The sequence below is a fragment of the Cheilinus undulatus genome, linkage group 21, assembly GCF_018320785.1.
Source record: "Cheilinus undulatus linkage group 21, ASM1832078v1, whole genome shotgun sequence".
NCBI classification, from domain to species: domain Eukaryota; kingdom Metazoa; phylum Chordata; class Actinopteri; order Labriformes; family Labridae; genus Cheilinus; species Cheilinus undulatus.
Genome location: NC_054885.1, coordinates 14512288 through 14529115, shown reverse-complemented (window position 1 = coordinate 14529115; position 16828 = coordinate 14512288). Strand labels below are relative to the sequence as shown.

General features: G+C 39.8%; 1 protein-coding gene across 1 annotated transcript in view; it reads right to left on the bottom strand.

Moving 5' to 3' along the window:
* Nucleotides 1-554: 554 nt before the first annotated feature.
* llgl1 (LLGL scribble cell polarity complex component 1) overlaps nucleotides 555-16828 on the bottom strand; it is a 47896-nt gene continuing 31622 nt past the window's right edge. Inside the window, exons 8-24 of the mRNA XM_041777770.1 lie at nucleotides 16071-16125; nucleotides 15524-15678; nucleotides 15216-15436; nucleotides 12766-12833; nucleotides 12191-12365; nucleotides 10380-10484; nucleotides 8878-9170; nucleotides 8503-8653; nucleotides 8282-8420; nucleotides 7887-8200; nucleotides 7132-7323; nucleotides 6938-7010; nucleotides 6379-6493; nucleotides 5616-5680; nucleotides 4600-4735; nucleotides 4434-4516; nucleotides 555-2614 (exon numbers count right to left, since the gene is read on the bottom strand). Coding sequence (XP_041633704.1) covers nucleotides 4438-4516; nucleotides 4600-4735; nucleotides 5616-5680; nucleotides 6379-6493; nucleotides 6938-7010; nucleotides 7132-7323; nucleotides 7887-8200; nucleotides 8282-8420; nucleotides 8503-8653; nucleotides 8878-9170; nucleotides 10380-10484; nucleotides 12191-12365; nucleotides 12766-12833; nucleotides 15216-15436; nucleotides 15524-15678; nucleotides 16071-16125 — 2336 coding nt within the window. The 3' untranslated portion in view covers nucleotides 555-2614; nucleotides 4434-4437. The remainder of the gene's footprint in view (nucleotides 2615-4433; nucleotides 4517-4599; nucleotides 4736-5615; nucleotides 5681-6378; nucleotides 6494-6937; nucleotides 7011-7131; nucleotides 7324-7886; nucleotides 8201-8281; nucleotides 8421-8502; nucleotides 8654-8877; nucleotides 9171-10379; nucleotides 10485-12190; nucleotides 12366-12765; nucleotides 12834-15215; nucleotides 15437-15523; nucleotides 15679-16070; nucleotides 16126-16828) is intronic.

Sequence of the window (16828 nt, the reverse complement as noted above, 5' to 3'; positions counted from 1 at the left end):
TTCTACAAAAAATAGCCAGAATATAATGACATTTAACGTTTACAAGCAGCTTCTAACTGCATAACCAACTGAAATTGAATGTAAAGCTTTCATTCAGTCTTGTATTTTATGTAATACTTATTCAGGTATCCTTGAAAATCTGTATGCAGATCACAGGTGGTCTACACCTTAGTTGGAGTTCCCCTGTGAAAAAATAGATTTGACATGCTTAAAAAAGGTACACACCTGTCTATATAACAGCTCACAGGTGTCAGTGCATATCATAGCAAAAACCAAGACATGATGTCTTGGTTTGGATCTGGTGGCAGAGGTCAGAGACAGGATTGCTGCGAGGCAAAGATCTTGGGAAGGCAACAAAAAAAAAAAAAAAAATCTGTTGAACTGAAAGTTCCCAAGAGCACAGTGGCCTTATGCATGCTTGCACTTATCCTTCATATTGCTGAGAAGTAGAGGAAGACAGGGAACACAAAAATCATTTAAAGTTTCCAAGGGAATCAGACATTTTTTCATTTTTCAATCACAAGGTGCTAACCACAAAGCAGACCAGTCCAAAAGAGAGTAAATAATTTTATTAACATTCACAATTCTTCATCAGCCAAAATGCTAAATGACCAAATATAAATCCTACACACAAAACTGACAAAAATATCATCTTAATTGTGGAATTTAAAAGGAAAATCGTGCCAGCTGTAGCATCAAATGGTTAAGTATAGATGTGCACTTAAAAAGCTACGACAAAGTAAAAAAAAAAAAGCAATAACATGAACCCTACCTGTTGAGCTACATTAGTAAATAGTGAGGTCCCTTTTATACTTTTAATTTTGTGATCAAAAATCTTGAATACTGAGCGGTTTCAGGCTACAACAGGTTCTAGAAAGCGCTAACATTTACATTGGTCTGCTGTTATAAACCTGTCTTATTTAACCCTAATTATAGATGTTGTATATGTTTTTGTTATTACACAATAAAACTTTATTAAAAAATTTAAAAATACTGGTGATCAAAGCTCTTCATCTAGCCAATATTTCCCAGAATGCACCAATTCACAGATACCTACAAAGAAAAAAAAATCTCCTGGGTGCTTCAAAGTACACAGTACGTTACACTTCGCATTCAGACTGACGTCTCTTTCCTTGCTGCACTTCCCTGAGTCCCATCAAAAAAGCTTTTGCTTGAGATGAATAACAGAAGAGGGAAATAAAAACTGAAGACTTGTACCACATCTCTTACCCTTACTTCCCTCTCTTTATTGATGTAACATAGCAAAGATTTTTAATGACCTATAACTTGATTAAATTGGAGAATACTTCATATTTGATAACACTGAAGCTCATCAAAGTGTCGTCTGCATATTTAATGACATGGTCCAGATGAGCCCCTTTGTAAAAGAGAAAATCTGGTAAATGGGTGAGATTTAACTGAATTGATGCTAGTTAATAAAGCTGCTTCTGATGTTTCGTACCTTTAGACTTCCTGTAACATCACTGCCCACCTCCTCATGATACGGCACAAATCACGGCAGAATGATTTCACCTAATACGAACAGAATAGGACACAAATAATGGATTTCCAGGCCATGCATTTAGCAATAAAAATACTTCAAAAAAGGCTCAAAAATATTCCTGCTCTGTTGCTACTCACACAAGTACACTTTAGCATCCCCTGTCTTCCACTGGTTCCCTCCGAGAACTCCATTTTCAAGCTATTTCTTATCAAAATCTTCACTTTCTCCAAAATATCCATACAAAACATATTTAATAAAGCATCAATCTTTGCAGTATTAATCACCTTCATATTTCCTTTACTTGAGTTCATCTTTAATACAAAGACACAGAGCTTCTTAAAACCTTCTTGTGCACATGTGTTGTAACATCTTGGCTCACTGGTTTGATAACAGTCCATTAATAATGCTACAGCTTCCAAAAGTCAGATATTCAAAATACTTTATTACTCTTCTTGCCCCCTACAATGTTCTTTCAGTTCTTGCTGGATGTCCTAGGTTGATAAATGTGGCTCATTCACAGGGCTGTAGAGCTGCTAGAACAGTCCGCACATACATCCATGAGTGTGCACGTGAAACTAGCAACAATTCCAGATTCAACTGAGGGGAACCTAAGGCCGATCCCAGCACGCCACAAAACTGCGGGTAGAAAAATAAAAACATGAACCTCTCTTTTAAATTTTCCTTCCTTCGGGGCTGAGCTGCAGACACTGAGCTCAGTGAGCGCCCCATAAACATCAAGCCACCAGGAGGAATCATCACACAAACTGCGTTTTTTTCAACTTCCAGTTTCAGGTTATGATATCCGGATCATCGGCGTCCACCCAGGCACCACACTGTGCAAGGTATCAGTCTACATGTGGGAGGTAATGTCTTGTTTTCAAAGTGGTTGTAGAAGAAAATAATTCCGGTCTTCCAGATGGAGGAACCACAACAAGTGTCCATGAAGTTGTTTTTAATGTCTGTGTTAAGGCTTTCCTCCTGGTCTGTGCCAGAAGAACAGGAGAGTGCAGAGTGCAGGCTGGGGGGCTCCACAGTGGGCTGATGGGCAATGATTGTGGTCCAGCACTGATATCCAGTCCATCCAGACCACCTGAACCCCTCCCTGTAAGACTGGCGTAAAAACAGAGGACAGTATGAGCAAAATTACCCAAACTTTACATTACAACTAGAGATGTAACGGACAGTATTAATATTATCCTAACAGAAGCATCGTAATACTGTTATGGACATGTGACCGTTTCAAACAACAGACTTCAGTGCAAAAGGTGTACTGAAGGAAAGTGGGAATTACAGCCCTTGCATACCCATCATCTTTTGCGCTTTACTTGCTGGCTTGATCTAACAGCGCAAGGGAGAACGAGTGACGGCATTTTTGAGATTGTGGAAGCTCCAGCAACTATCAACACTATGTGTGGAAGCATTTTGGTCAATGAATGAGAAAGGAGAAAAGGTGACAGACTAACAAAAAAACAACATGCAGACTGCCAGACTGCAGTGACACACTTGATGGGGAATATGAGTAACATGAGGAGCCACTTGGCAAATCATCATCCGAAAAGATTCACAAAGATGCGAGGAGCAGAATCTGGCCAGTCCAAAAGACTCTGAAGGAACTGTTCACAATGCCAATTCCCCACAACAACAGATCAACAGATCACAAGGTGTAGTAGAACTGTATTATATAACACTAATTGATAGACTGAATGACTGACTGTACTTTGTTTGCATATTATGCAAACCAGCACACCATTAAACAGTTTATTCTGCTCTTTCTCTCAGGCTTTATAGATGTAATCAACCTTCATTGAAAAGTTATTTCAGATGCTGATTTATTAGTATAAACTGTGACCAGCTATGTTAAATGGCTAAATGTACGTAACATCGTATATAAGGTGTCTGTAGGGGTTTGAGGCAGCATTCCTCTTGAAGGCAACCACCTGAGTCTTCTGTACAAATACGAAAATTCTCTTTGTTAATACAGCTTTACATTCACATTTGCTTTTAAACCAAATTAAATTAAAAAGGGGTATTTGGGCCCTGGTTCTTTTATGTGCTTTATTAAGTATCAGTAAAACTAACAGAAATAATGAAATTGATCAAAAGACAGTTTACAGATAACCAAAAAATACAGCAAAATCAGCACTTTTTGTTGACACAAAAGCCTTAAACTTAAAAACATGATTATTATAGCATGCATCTGTAACTTTTAAAAGGATATTTTTTTACTCTATGCCAGGGGTGTCAAACTCAGTCACAGCAGGGGCTGTGTTCCAGGGGCCGGATTTGGCCCCTGGGCCTTGAGTTTGACACCTGTGCTCTATGCAAAGGAAAATTTTACAGGGCCGGAAATATAATGCCCTAGGAAGGGTTGAGGGAAGTTGCATATAACTCCAGCAGAGGGCAGCAGAGAGTTACAAAAAAAAGAAGACTATAAGCAAGAATGACAGCAGCCCCTTTACTGACTCCTCTGGTTTTAGCTGAGTTAACAAATCAGTGATACTGATGTTTATTAAAGACCCAAATACCCAGCTGTGCATTTCTAAGTCTAATCAAATTTTCACTGAAAAAAAAAAACATGCTTTTTTTTTTTTTGAGTGTTACATTAAAGACTCTGAACTCAGGCCTCTAGATTTTTATGGGGTATTTCATGCATCAGTTTTAAAGTGCAAAGCAGATTTCTGCTCAGCTGGCTTTTCAAAGTCTCAGAGTTCAGAAAGAGCGTGGTGGGCTTGTTATTGGAATGCAGCGCTCAGACAGAGCGACCCTTTGAAGTTTGCACACTCTGGACCGGCTCCATTAGAAACAGGTGTGTGTCAGAGAGTGTGTGGCATTCTTCAGTGTTGTGTCTAGTTTGATCTCATAGTTTGTATAACTCCAGTGAGGAATATGAGTAAAAGTGGATTCTCCCCCATGTGTGCATTTGTCTTACCTGTTCAGTTAATGAGGATTCCTGTCGAGCGTCCCTCCTCCTCTTTAATGTTCTTTAAGTTATTCTCCGCCTCGTCCACAGTGCTGCACACAAAAACAACTCGATTATTCCTTTTAAATGCTAGCACAACATCACAGTACTTGGATATTCAAATGTGAATGCCTACGTTAGAAACTCCCTGACGTCCTCCACAGTGATCTCTCCGGTTGTGTCGAGGGTGAGGTCGGCACAGCTGAGTGGGGAGTCCAGGGGGGTGTCCAGGATTGGGGAAGACAGGGTGCTCTGAGGCTCTTCTGTAAGACCTGTGGAGGAGAAACACAGAGTTGAGGGCTGACATCAACATATGGGAGACATACAGAAGTGTAAGCTGTAGGGGAACTTTAAGAAGTTTTGCAGTGGTGCAGATTGAGTCAATAAAATTCATCTTCGATACAAAACAACAATTTATTTTTAACAGACTGGTCACAGAGGGTTAAAGTAAATGGCACCATATTTAACTCAGCTTATTCTTCTAGAGTTCAACCATGGTCCCATTGTGGGTGAGTGTGTTACTTTGTGTGATGATTCTTTCTTGAAGCTCAATATCTCCAGGTCAAAAGAAATGATCATAGATTTTAGAGCCCATGCTCCAAATCATGATCCAACAATAATCAAAAACCAGGCTGATAAAAGCATGGAGAGCCAGAAATATCTTGGAACTCTAAACTGACCTTTTAGAGAAACTGTGAGGCAGTCTGCAAAAAGGCACACCAACGTCTATTCTCCTTAGGAAACATGCTCGTTTTCACTTTTTCACTATTATTAAAAGAGATGATCTGCTTTATAATCAGTATTATCCTTAAAATACATCCACAATGTTAGTTGTAATTAATAAAAAGTATCTAAATGGAAATAAACATTTAAACGTTGCATATGCCCTCATAGACTTTTAATGACGTTTAAAGTGAAATCACACTACGACAAAACAAACTCTAATCTCCACAGTAACCATCATTTCCTGCCAAACAAGGGGGTGCTGTGCAGGAGAGGCAACTGGGGCATACCAAAAGGTAACCATGGAGACCAGAAGGGGACCCCTGCAAGCCCCCACTCTGAGTTTCAGAGAGAAGAGAGAGAGAGAGATGAAGAGGAAGAATAGACAGGGAGAGAAAACTGAGGAGGTGTATGTGTGTGTGGACCTACCCTCAGCCTGACCCATCTGGTTCTTGTGGGTTCCGTTGGCCTGCGGCTGTGTTGTCGTACCGTCACTTAGGAGACACACGATTGCACACAGTTTATGTTAGTGTTAGATGCAGTATTAATAAAGCAGTAAAAGAAATTTTCAAAAGTTTTCAAAAGCAGTTGAGTGTGTTAAACTGGAAAGAGCTCTAATAATGGTTTTAGTGGTTTCAGATGAGCAGTCCAAAGACCACCAGAAGTCATTGATGGTCGAAAATGAATCGCTAGAAAAGACTGCAACTCAACTGGAACTGGAATTTGTTAATTTGGTGACATTTACTGATTTATGACATATAAATTGAGCTAAAAAACAGAAACTACTCTCTGGTGCTATAATGGATGAAACAGATTTCCTACTTAAATTTATATATATATAGGCCAATGCAATATTGCATATTTTAAGTCAGAGATTTCCAGCCTCTCAGCACAGCCCTGGTTGAACAGTTTTTTTTTGTTTTTTTTTAATAAGAAAAAAGATACTGTGCTGTGAGTAAGCTGTGTAAAGCAAAGCACAAGATCCTTAGTTTCTCAGAGTTAATTTTGCAAAACAAAGGCCATCTGATTGGGAGACCTGAATTGATCTTAAACATTAAATACATTAGCCAGGTTGAGGAAAGCAGTTAAGTGTAATTGATGATAATAAAGGGTTAAAGTCTCTGAATTACGGTTACATAAAAGAAAAAAAAAAACAAAAAACAACTTCTTTTTTTTTTTTTTTTTGTGTTACCTGGCAGGTGTGAGCTCCAGCAGACGGTCGAGCTGAACCGAGCAGAGCGGCTCAGTGATGACCTTTGCAGACAGAGAGAACCTTTCGTATTCAGAGGGCGAAATCAGGTAGAACCCTGCGGAGAAGAACACAACAGTGAAGAACTAGGCAGCTACAACTTCAGCGTGTTACTCACGGGGAAAAAAAATCATACTATAAAAGAGGAGTTAGCCCATCGAACTGTCTTTTAGACCAAATTCCAACCAATCTGATTAAGAATATTTCCTCTTGTTCGCATTTCTACTCTGGACATGATCAATATGTCATGATGATTAACACTGGTTTTATTATAATAGGGTACAGTCTTTACTGTAATATTGAAAAACGCTGGTCTTTATCATTCTAAGCCAAAACGGAGAGCACGGTCTAGACCTGCCCTCTATGTAAAATGTGTAAAGATAACCCTCAATTCCAATCCATCCTGCCCTGGTTTGAATAATCTCTTTCTTGTTGTGACCCTCAAGTATCCAAGTGTGAGATGTTCCCTGTGCTTTGATAAAAACTCAATTGTTTGTCTCACCTTGTCCATTCTTGGTGAAGACACACGAAGCAATGCCGCTGATGTCTTCTTTACGAATGCAGTCGTAACGCACCTAAAGACACGAAAAAAATACACAATAAAGGCCATTTTAAAAAGCTGGATATCCAATCTGAAAATCACCCTACAGTTTCTCTCCTACAATGAAAATGCATCCAGAGACACATGAAGTCTACCTGTGGTCGAAGGCCGGGTATGTTGAAGAGGTGCATGTCGCCCAGATTGGTCAGGCAGACCAGCGTGTGTTCACTGTAGTCCTCCTGTGCAGTTGAGTTGAAGACCACCAGGGCCACTTTCCTCACCCGACAGCCTTCGTGTGCTGTTAGCTTGAATTTGGTCTTCGCGCTCACCTTGGGGAGGGAAAACACCTGAAGAGAAAGAGAGAGAGAGAGAGAGAGAGAGAGAGAGAGAGAGAGAGAGAGCGCATTAAGACTGGATCCAACATCGTGGCATCATTAGTCATTCACAGTCTTAAAAATTCATGATGGCTTTGCTTATGTAGGGTAGAGGTAGGAATAGTAGTGTGACTCATAATAATGTATGATACAAGATATATGGCCCTTGAGAACAACAGAGTGATAACTGAACATAAAGTGCTCCTAAAAAGGAAGAGTGCAGGATCATTTTTTATTCACTGGGTTCAGTTTCACCTCTTAAAAAGCTTCATCTCCTAATTTAGTTTCATGGTTGTCTGCCATGATCATGCTGTCTACTTAATTCCACTTTCAGTTTAAGCTGTTCACATTATCATCATTCATTTGTAAGAACCATCATGAAGAGCTATGAAGTAGTGACTCAGTAAATCAAACTTTTGTCTTAAAATTGTATGATAAATTTTTTTTATAAAATTGTATTCTGCATCCCGTTATGCACATTGTGTTGTTAGCTGAATGTATCCTTGCATCACAAACCACTGGTGCCATGCCTTTACCTTCAGCTGTTCCTCTGAGGCGATGAGGACAGAGTGAGCGTTGGTCATATCAGGTGCGATGGCGAGATCCTGGGAGGCTTCGTACGGATCCGGTAAAGGTTTTCCTCGGCCATCTAACACAGAGATCGACACCACGGGGGCTCTGTGCATCAGCTGGATCTCTTTCCCCAGTACCGCTTCAACACAAACACTGCTCTCGCCTGCACCCCCACGCTCGCAGACACGCCCCAAACCCACGCCAGGTACCTCCAGAGCATAGGCGTACACACTGCCCGAGTTAGTGCCGCCCCATAGTGTTGGTCCATGGTTAGTACCTGTGGAAATTGACATTCTTTCATTAAAAAACCCTGAATCAATACTGGATTGTTCCACACTTTGTTTAAAATTTAACCTACCATCTCGTAGGAATGTGTCAGCGAAGCAGAGACACCGCACAACCCCAGACAGTGAGTCATCTGCAGACCGCGGTTCGATCCTTCTCTGTACCGGAGCCACGTCCTCCTGCTCAGCCAGAGCAGCATTGGCCTCTTGGACCTGCACACAATACAAAATGACCAAATAATCAATCTGTCTATATCTGTGAGCCATCACACCACAAAAAGAGAGAGTTGTTTACCTTGCTTGTGGGTGTGGTGATGGTGCGTTTCTTCCCGGACACCCTGCTCTTACGGATTCGTCTAAAGCTCTGCCGTAAGGACTTTTTCAAGGACTTGACTCTGGACAGGGGGCCCTCCATTGCCAAGGAATCATTAGGGTGCAGAGTACACCTTTAGGAAACAGAGAGCAGTAATGTGATGCTGTTTTTGATCTGCTTCTGTCATTGTTTTGCATTTTAAAGGCAACAATTTTATCCTTTTAGAAAAGAACTGCCAAGTGATTATAAGAGAAGCTAGGTTAAATACATGCTGGCTGTACTGAAATGACATTTCCTTCTTTTATAAAAAATAACGTTAAAAATAACCTAAGTACTGCATGTATTTGTGTGTGCTACCTTGCAAGCACTGCATTTCGTCTGTGGTAGTCAAAGAGGCCGAATCCGTGACTTGTTCCGAAGGCGATCAGATTCCACTCAGCATGAAGCGCAATGGCTGTGACTGAGGCAGGCGGCAGACACTGCACCAGCACCAGTGGCTGGAAACCTGGAGGGAAGGGGGCGGGCTTTAGACGTGGCTCCAGCCTGTCATGGCCTTTCCAGGTGAAGCCCTCCCGGTCCTGCAGCAGGTCAACCACCGACACGTCCACCAAGTGATCTGACCGCTCATCACTCAGACCCAGAACTATCACCTGGAGAGACAGTAGTAGTGAGGAAATGTAGAGGATATGTTATTTATGCCACTTTTTTTTAATCTTTAAACATTGCTTAAAAGTCTCTCCAAAAGATTAGTAGAGTAAATAAACGAAGGGTTTCTGTGAACTTGAATTATAAAACCAGTTCAGTTCAAATCCCTAACATGTTAAAATAAAAACTGGGGTCCCCTTCAGTTCAGTTGGCAGAGCAGGCAGCCATACACAGAGGCTATTGGCTATGTTATCCCTGGCGGTATTTGCTGAAAGTCCTCTCCTCTCTCTCTCCTTGTTTCCTTTATCTCCTCAGTGATCCTAGCAACATATACAGTGCTTAACAAATTTATTAGACCACCACCCAAAGTAAGGTTTATGCCACAGCCGCCCTAAATCAACAGAATTGGTAATTACCAAAATCATTTTTTATGTTTCTGAAATGGTTATTACACCAATATGCAGAAGTTCTTTAACTGAAATGATATTTTTAATGCTAAAATGTAATTATTATTATTATTATCCATGAATTTTCAAATTTACTGATTTACAAAAAAACTGAAAAAATAGTAAAGCACATTGATATTTCTTGATTAATATGTCAAATTATAGTTATTTACTTGCATTCCTGAACAGAAAAATGAGTTTTAGTGGTTCAATGTTATGCTTGATTAATTTCTGACTTCTCAGAGAAGCCCTGTGAGCCGACTCAAATTTGGGTATAAAAAGGTGAATTCAGTTTAAAATTCCTCATTCCTGTTCAAAATGGTAAAATGTTGAGAGCTCACTGAAAATGAAAGGGTCCGCATTAAAGCACTTCATGATGCTGGATGGTCTCTGAGACAAATATGACAGGTGGTCTAATAAATTTGTTAAGCACTGTATCTAAAAAAAAATAATAAAATAAACTAAATTAAAAAGATAGAGCAGCAAAATAGAAGTCTGAGGCACCCAAAAATGGGAACTTTTGATGTTTTCAATTACCTAGAATAAAAATCTCCACTGTGGAATTTGCAGTTACTTGTGCAAGATAGAGACTGTGTAGGAGTTTGCTGAAAGCTTAATTGGTCATCTTGTTGCAAACCACACTCAAGAACAAAACCGTTAAATCTGTTATTATTTGTCATCATGTGTGGGGTCTCTCACATTTTCAGAATTAGTTCAGATTTTTAAAATCTGTAAGTGTGCCAGGCTTTAGTGTATAAACATCTTTACCTGTCCTGCAGTTCCAGCTACCACCAGTTTGTTGCTGTATTTACAAAGGCTGATCTTCTGGATGCCGAGTCTGGGGTCATCACTGTATGGGTCGAAGCAACCCACCTACCCAGAAAAACAAAAAGCACACTTTAGCTGGTCTTGTTGGGATAAAAGCAAAGACTGTATAGTTAAGCTGTCTGCTTTTATTTCAGAGGTTATAGTTTATGGTTCACACTGACAGTTCTCAATGCTCAAGCTTTATCTAATTCAAAATCTGTAATTTAGGACCACAAACACATTTAGATCAGACAGATTAAAGTCAAAATACCCTCCTGAAGCTTAACTCCTCCCTCATCTTATTGTCAGCCAAATGCCAAGACAATCCCCCTTCATACACACTCAGCAAAACATGCCCATTAATCTGCCTCTCACACACAGTAGGAATTCCAATAGAATCCGCTCTCACATGGGAGAAGAAGGAGAAGTTGGTCACTAACACACAGTTACACACACAGATGCAGAGAAAGAGTGGGCTGACGGGTCTGGTTTTCATTACAGAGGGGGGGGAAAGGGAAAGGCTCTTCATCCCATATGAGGGCCAAATTCCTGAACATGCAGCTCTGTTACCACAGGATACACAAGGAGAGAGGAGGAGAGGAGAGGAGAGGAGGGGAGGAGAGGATGGGGCAGGGGGCTACAAGAGGAGAGTAGAAGAAAGAAACAGGCCAAGGACTCATTCTGGTTTGTTTTCACTGTTGAATGCAACTCTCAAAATCAGTTTCAACACTTTTTCCACCATTTTTAGTGTTATATCTCAACTTATGATGACAAGATGATCTTGTAGTGACAGTTCAAACCCAGAAAAACATTTCCTGGAATAAAATAAGTTCATTACAACTTCAGAGTCCCTTAACTAAGCCTGACTGTTCAGCCAGACTCCCTCAATGTAAAATCCCAGTTTCTGTCTCCATATTCAGCTCACATTAAAGTGATTAATGTGAGTGGAGAAAAGCAGGCCATTAAAACAAAACTGCTGTTCATTCAGATGCCAGTGTTTTGAGGAGTAACAATGGGTTGGGGTTGTCTGAAAACCAAACACATGGAAACAAACAGATGAGAAAATCAGGTCACAGATGTAAAGTCAAAATGATGGTGTGACAAAAGTACAGCGGCTATGCTTACATGGGCTGTCAATGATTAAAATAATACCCTGATCAGAATAAAGTACTGCCAGTAAAGTGTAAGAGAAGGGTTTGATCTGGCCTTTGGGAGAAACTGAATTCCTGTCGAGAGGGGTGGAGTATGCTGTTTTTTTTGATCAGTACCCAATATTCTTTCTTCCTAGATGGGGTAAAATTATTCTTACTATGTAAAGTGATGAGTTTTCTCTTTTGTTAGAGCCAGTATGGACACAAATATGGCAGGAGAAAAGCAAAACTGCTCTGTAGGTAAAAGCTATTAGAAGCAACTTTTAAAAAAAGAAACACCCCACCTCCACCCTTTGCAGCCCCAGCTTTTGGACAAGTACGCGCCCTACATGCCTAAAACCTATGCACAGTACTATATAACATTATGTTTATTTTCAAAATTTGAATGTTTTTTAATGCAGTTTAATGCTTGTTGCATGCTGGATCACACCCTCATCAGATCACATTATTAAGCATGCCTGTAACCAGGGTAATTAAAATCCCTTATTAGAATGATTTTAGGTGGGTTGAAGAGATATTGTACATTTAAATTTAACTAGTCTCTCTACTCTCACAGCCTGTAAAATAATTTATGTACCATGTATCTTAAAAAACAAAAAGCTTCATCTTTGCAGTTCTCACCTTCCTGAACGGAGGCCACTCCTCCTCCTGCTGCATGTCTGGGTCGTCTCCGGTGTCCTGAGGATCATCGCACGGGTCACAGTCAGTGTGGAAGACATTGGCTGTGCTGAGCTTGTACAGTGGCGTGAGAGCAACACCTGAGGCATCCCAGAAGCGCACAGTGCCATCCTCATGTCTGTAAACATAGAAGATTTCTTCAAAATTACAATCACAGGAGACTGATTTTATAAGTGATCTGAATAATCAAATCTTCATGTACATTTTTGTCCAGACAGAATCAGTGAGGGTCTGATTAAAATATGTGGCTATTCCTGTAGTTTTAAGTATTTATGTCCTTGTATTAGATGGATCTACAAGTATCATCTTCTTATTTTAAGTTACATTATTAATAGGATTTAGTCTACAGAAAAGCAGCATAAGAAAATAAAAAATGTCTTCATGCAGCTTTTAATGACTTCTATTCATTGGAAAGCAACAGACTTGGGGCTTATTTGTTTTTAAAAAGTACCAGAAATTAGAAACTTCCTCTGAGTATTTAATGTTTGGAAAATGCTGTGTGTTTTGTGTGCACCAACCCAGTCAGAAGCAGCTCTTGTTGTTTGGCAGGAGGTGCCAGGTTTTTCCCTCCACATATCGGCCAGCTCTGCATAAACAGACAGTAATCAGAGAAAGATCATCAAACATGCAAAGAAACATTTCCCTAACCCTAAAATTGTCTTCTTTATCATTCTGTCTTAATCTCAGCTTAATTTTTTTATAAACTGTGACACACTGGCCTATGTGGCTGAAAATGTAAAGCAAAAAGACAGAAAACTCAGTGCTTTTGTTTTCTCTGCAGTTTCATAGTCTGGCTCGGCTTCACAGACAGATAGATGATTTACTAGTGTACCAGCTGAGTGTGCCTGTGTCTGTGTGTGCGGGTCTAATCTTCCAGTCATTGAACAGCTGATCTAAGCTACAAAGCCTTTGCTAAGCCTCAAACTGCCCACATGTGCTCTTAAAGTTAGCGCACATACAGCAGGCTGATGGTCACACTGTGTGGTTTCCTTAATGCTGATTATCTGCCATCCAGTGAACTTAAATAACTTAAATATCCTCACTTGGATCAATATAAAAAAATAACACCACTTATACTGATCTCAAGTTACATATCCACACTCAGCTGCTGCTTCTGTAAAAAAGCTAACAGCTATTTGACTGAAATCTAACCAGTCATGTTACAAGCCCTGTTACTTGATAAGCATGTTGGTTTTGCTTGTGAAAAGTAACTAAATATGTGAGCCATTAAGAACCCTTATGACAACTACTGTATTTCAGTTGCTAGAACAAAAAACATTGAAAAACTGTAACGCTACAGACCTTTCTCATTCTAATTCTCATTCTAATGAGAAACTTATAGGTGAAAAAGCCTTTGCAGTAAAGGTCTGTAAACTCTAGAACATCTTTTTCTTTTGTGCAGTTCTTTTTTCATAGAGACAAGTTTAATGTGAACTTAAATTGTATTATATCCTCTATGTTCTATAATTGCTCCTATGCTGATCGTTTGTTGTCATTTTCATTAACAACATTTTACTAATACTTTAACGGATGTATTTATGCGATCTAAACTACAATTTATCCCCTACGCAAAGTTGGTGAATCTTAAGAAGCTTGTTATCAACAACAGATCTGAAATGATAGAAGATAGAGAGAAATAGAAAAGTTACTAAGTCACTCTTAATCAGGGGTCTCCAAACTTTTCAGCCCTTGACCCCCAAAAAACAGCATCAGAGACCAGGGACCCCCATCTTCCCTTAAAGGGGATAAAGCTCACGGTATTGCACAAAGCATCATGTACAAGCCTTGCATTTTTGGTGTTATTTTTTATAACTTTTACTTGCATTTAGGCACAATTATTACTTAATAACTAAGTTATGATTCTAATTTAAACTCATTTTAACAATCTTTTTAGATAAAAGATAACATTTATGATTTTAAATCATGAAATTTCTGTTTGTTTTATGGAAAGCATCCCCACGAACCCTCTTTACCGTCTCATGACCCACTTGGGGGTCCTGACCCTCACTTTGGGAACCACTGCTCTAAATTAATGCAGATCAAAAACACTACCATTAGATTACAGGCTTACAAAGAATGATCTGACACTAACATCTAAATCTGTTGATTCATCTTTTCAGTCATTCATTTATCACATACTTGTTCGTTTCTGGAAAACATTATCATCACCATCTATAAAGCCTTTGCACACACAGCTACTACAGCTACAACTAAGATAATCCTGCCAATAATGGTCCAGATCTCCCCTTCTGACCAGAGTCAGCAAAAGCCAGACTACTGGATGGTGATCTTGACAGATTTTCATGTGATGTGAGGTGTGATCTTTTCCTTTCCAATCTTCTCAGAAGATGATCAAAGCCACTCCCACTTGAGATTCTAAATATCCAACATATTTACAACCAGAAATACTGTTGTGTGGGTAGAACATCAAGGCCAGCCTAACTTGCATGAGGAGGATTTTTATGGGGAAAGACACAGTAGTCAATCAGGAAGCAAGCTGACCAAAGGAGGAAGCAAAACAAACACAGCCATGACAAGCATAGTACAGTAATTGTCAGTATAAAGTCAGACAGACGTCAGAAATGAAGGACCAAATTGTTGATTTGTGGCAAAATGTGTGTTCATACAACCTGTCTTGTAACATAAACAACAAGCAAACTGACAAAGGAGGGAGCTAGACTGAAATGTTTACCACAATGGATGTAGAAGGAAGCTAAAAGTTAGCCACATTTAGCTTGTTTACTCTCAAGTCGCATCTGATCGCACAAGATTTCGACTTTTTAGAGGGGAGACTGAATCTGTCAGTATAAAGTTAAAAACAGTCAAACACGTCATTTGTGTGTGGGGCTCACATTAAAAAACACCTGTTAAGAGTTTCAAAACCTTTAAGTTTGTACCAGTCATTAGTAAATATCTATTTCTGCATAACCCCTCGTATTTAATGTGTCAGTGTGCGTTCATCTCTCACCCTGTGCGTGCTCTGTCGACCCTGCTGAGCTTTGCCGGCATTCACCAGCCTCTCCCACAACTTTGGAGGGACATTAGAGACGTGGAAGGAGCAGGTGATGGCTGAGGAGTGAAGAGGAGCCAGGTAGGGCGTGGGCATAGAGGGCCATCCGGGGGTCTGGAGGTCGATCACAACCAGCTCCTCTTCGAGTAACACAACCAACGCAGAGGGCTCATCGAACTCTGCAAGACGTAGAGATGGTAAACATTAATGTAATGTAACACTCACAATAAACTCATCAGATCCACCTGCATTACTGAGCTCCTCACCATCCTCCTGTTCTGTGCTGTGGACGGTGAAGAAGTCGATGACTCGAGATGTAAAGTCCAGAGTAACATGCTCTTTGTCCTGTTGGATGGTGAGACAGTGCCGATCACCGTAGCTCGCTCTGGGCATCCCCCCGCTGTACAACAACACTGGAGATCTGCAACACAGAAATTTTGTTTATTCATTTTATCAGTCATCATAAATAGCACTACTGCAAGTTTCACTTGTGAGTCAATTATTTGAAAAGTCTGCAACAATGACCTTGTGTTTTCAATTTTAATATCAACTCAATTCATTAAAATATGTTGGATGGAAAATTAGGTGACAGAAATTTAATTGGCAGAACCTGGATCACCTTTTTTCTTTTGTTTACTATTTAAATGAGCAGTTAATGAGTCAATTATGCTCTTCGTGCTTTGATGTCTATTTCAATACATATATTGCTTTGTTTACATTGAACAAAGAACAAAAAATTGATGTTGTATTTTGTGAATAAAGACTTACTGATGGTGACCCAAGACGATGCAGATAGCAGATAAAGCCACTTACCCCGCCTGAGATGTTCTCCACAGGATCTTGCTGATGGCCTTACAGGGAAATGGACCTGTGTCAGACAGTTATTACAGAGGATTTAAAACCTTATGATATTTCAGTAACAGTAAAAATGTTCTAGATAGATTTTAATTCTGAGAGACTGCAAGAAATACTTGAATGAAATGAAAACTAAAGGAGATGCTCTTTCAAAACTCTATGGGCAGTGCGATTTCTAAACTAGTTAATCCCCAGTTTCCAGGCCTGTTACAGTCTCTGCTTGTTTTACATGTGGGAAACTAAGGAAACTAAGTTTATTAAGCTAGAACTGATAAATACTGAATATCAGTTAATTTTCTGCAATTACAGACAAGAAGAAGAGAAAAGAGACACAGGAGAGGATGGGTTGTGTGGACATAGAATCAGCTGAGGCAGAGTATGGGGGAAGATGTTTAGAAACTCTGTTTACGGCATTCATGCTTAGATGGGTAAAACTGAGATTTGGGCTTGTAACGTCACACTGCACCTGTTTCTCCACTGTTTGATGTCACTGGTGTGAGACTTTATCACGTTTGTTTGTTTATCAGTCCTTGTATTAACTGGACTTTTGACATGTTTACACACACATTTGTAACACTGATGAACAGAGAGGCCTGAATGGACTACAGAAGTTATTGCTGCTTCATACAACACCCCACAAACCCAACTGCCAATTGCAGCACTCCTGAATGAGACCCAGTTTCGGTTAATAGGAAAACTTTGAAAATAAAATAGTC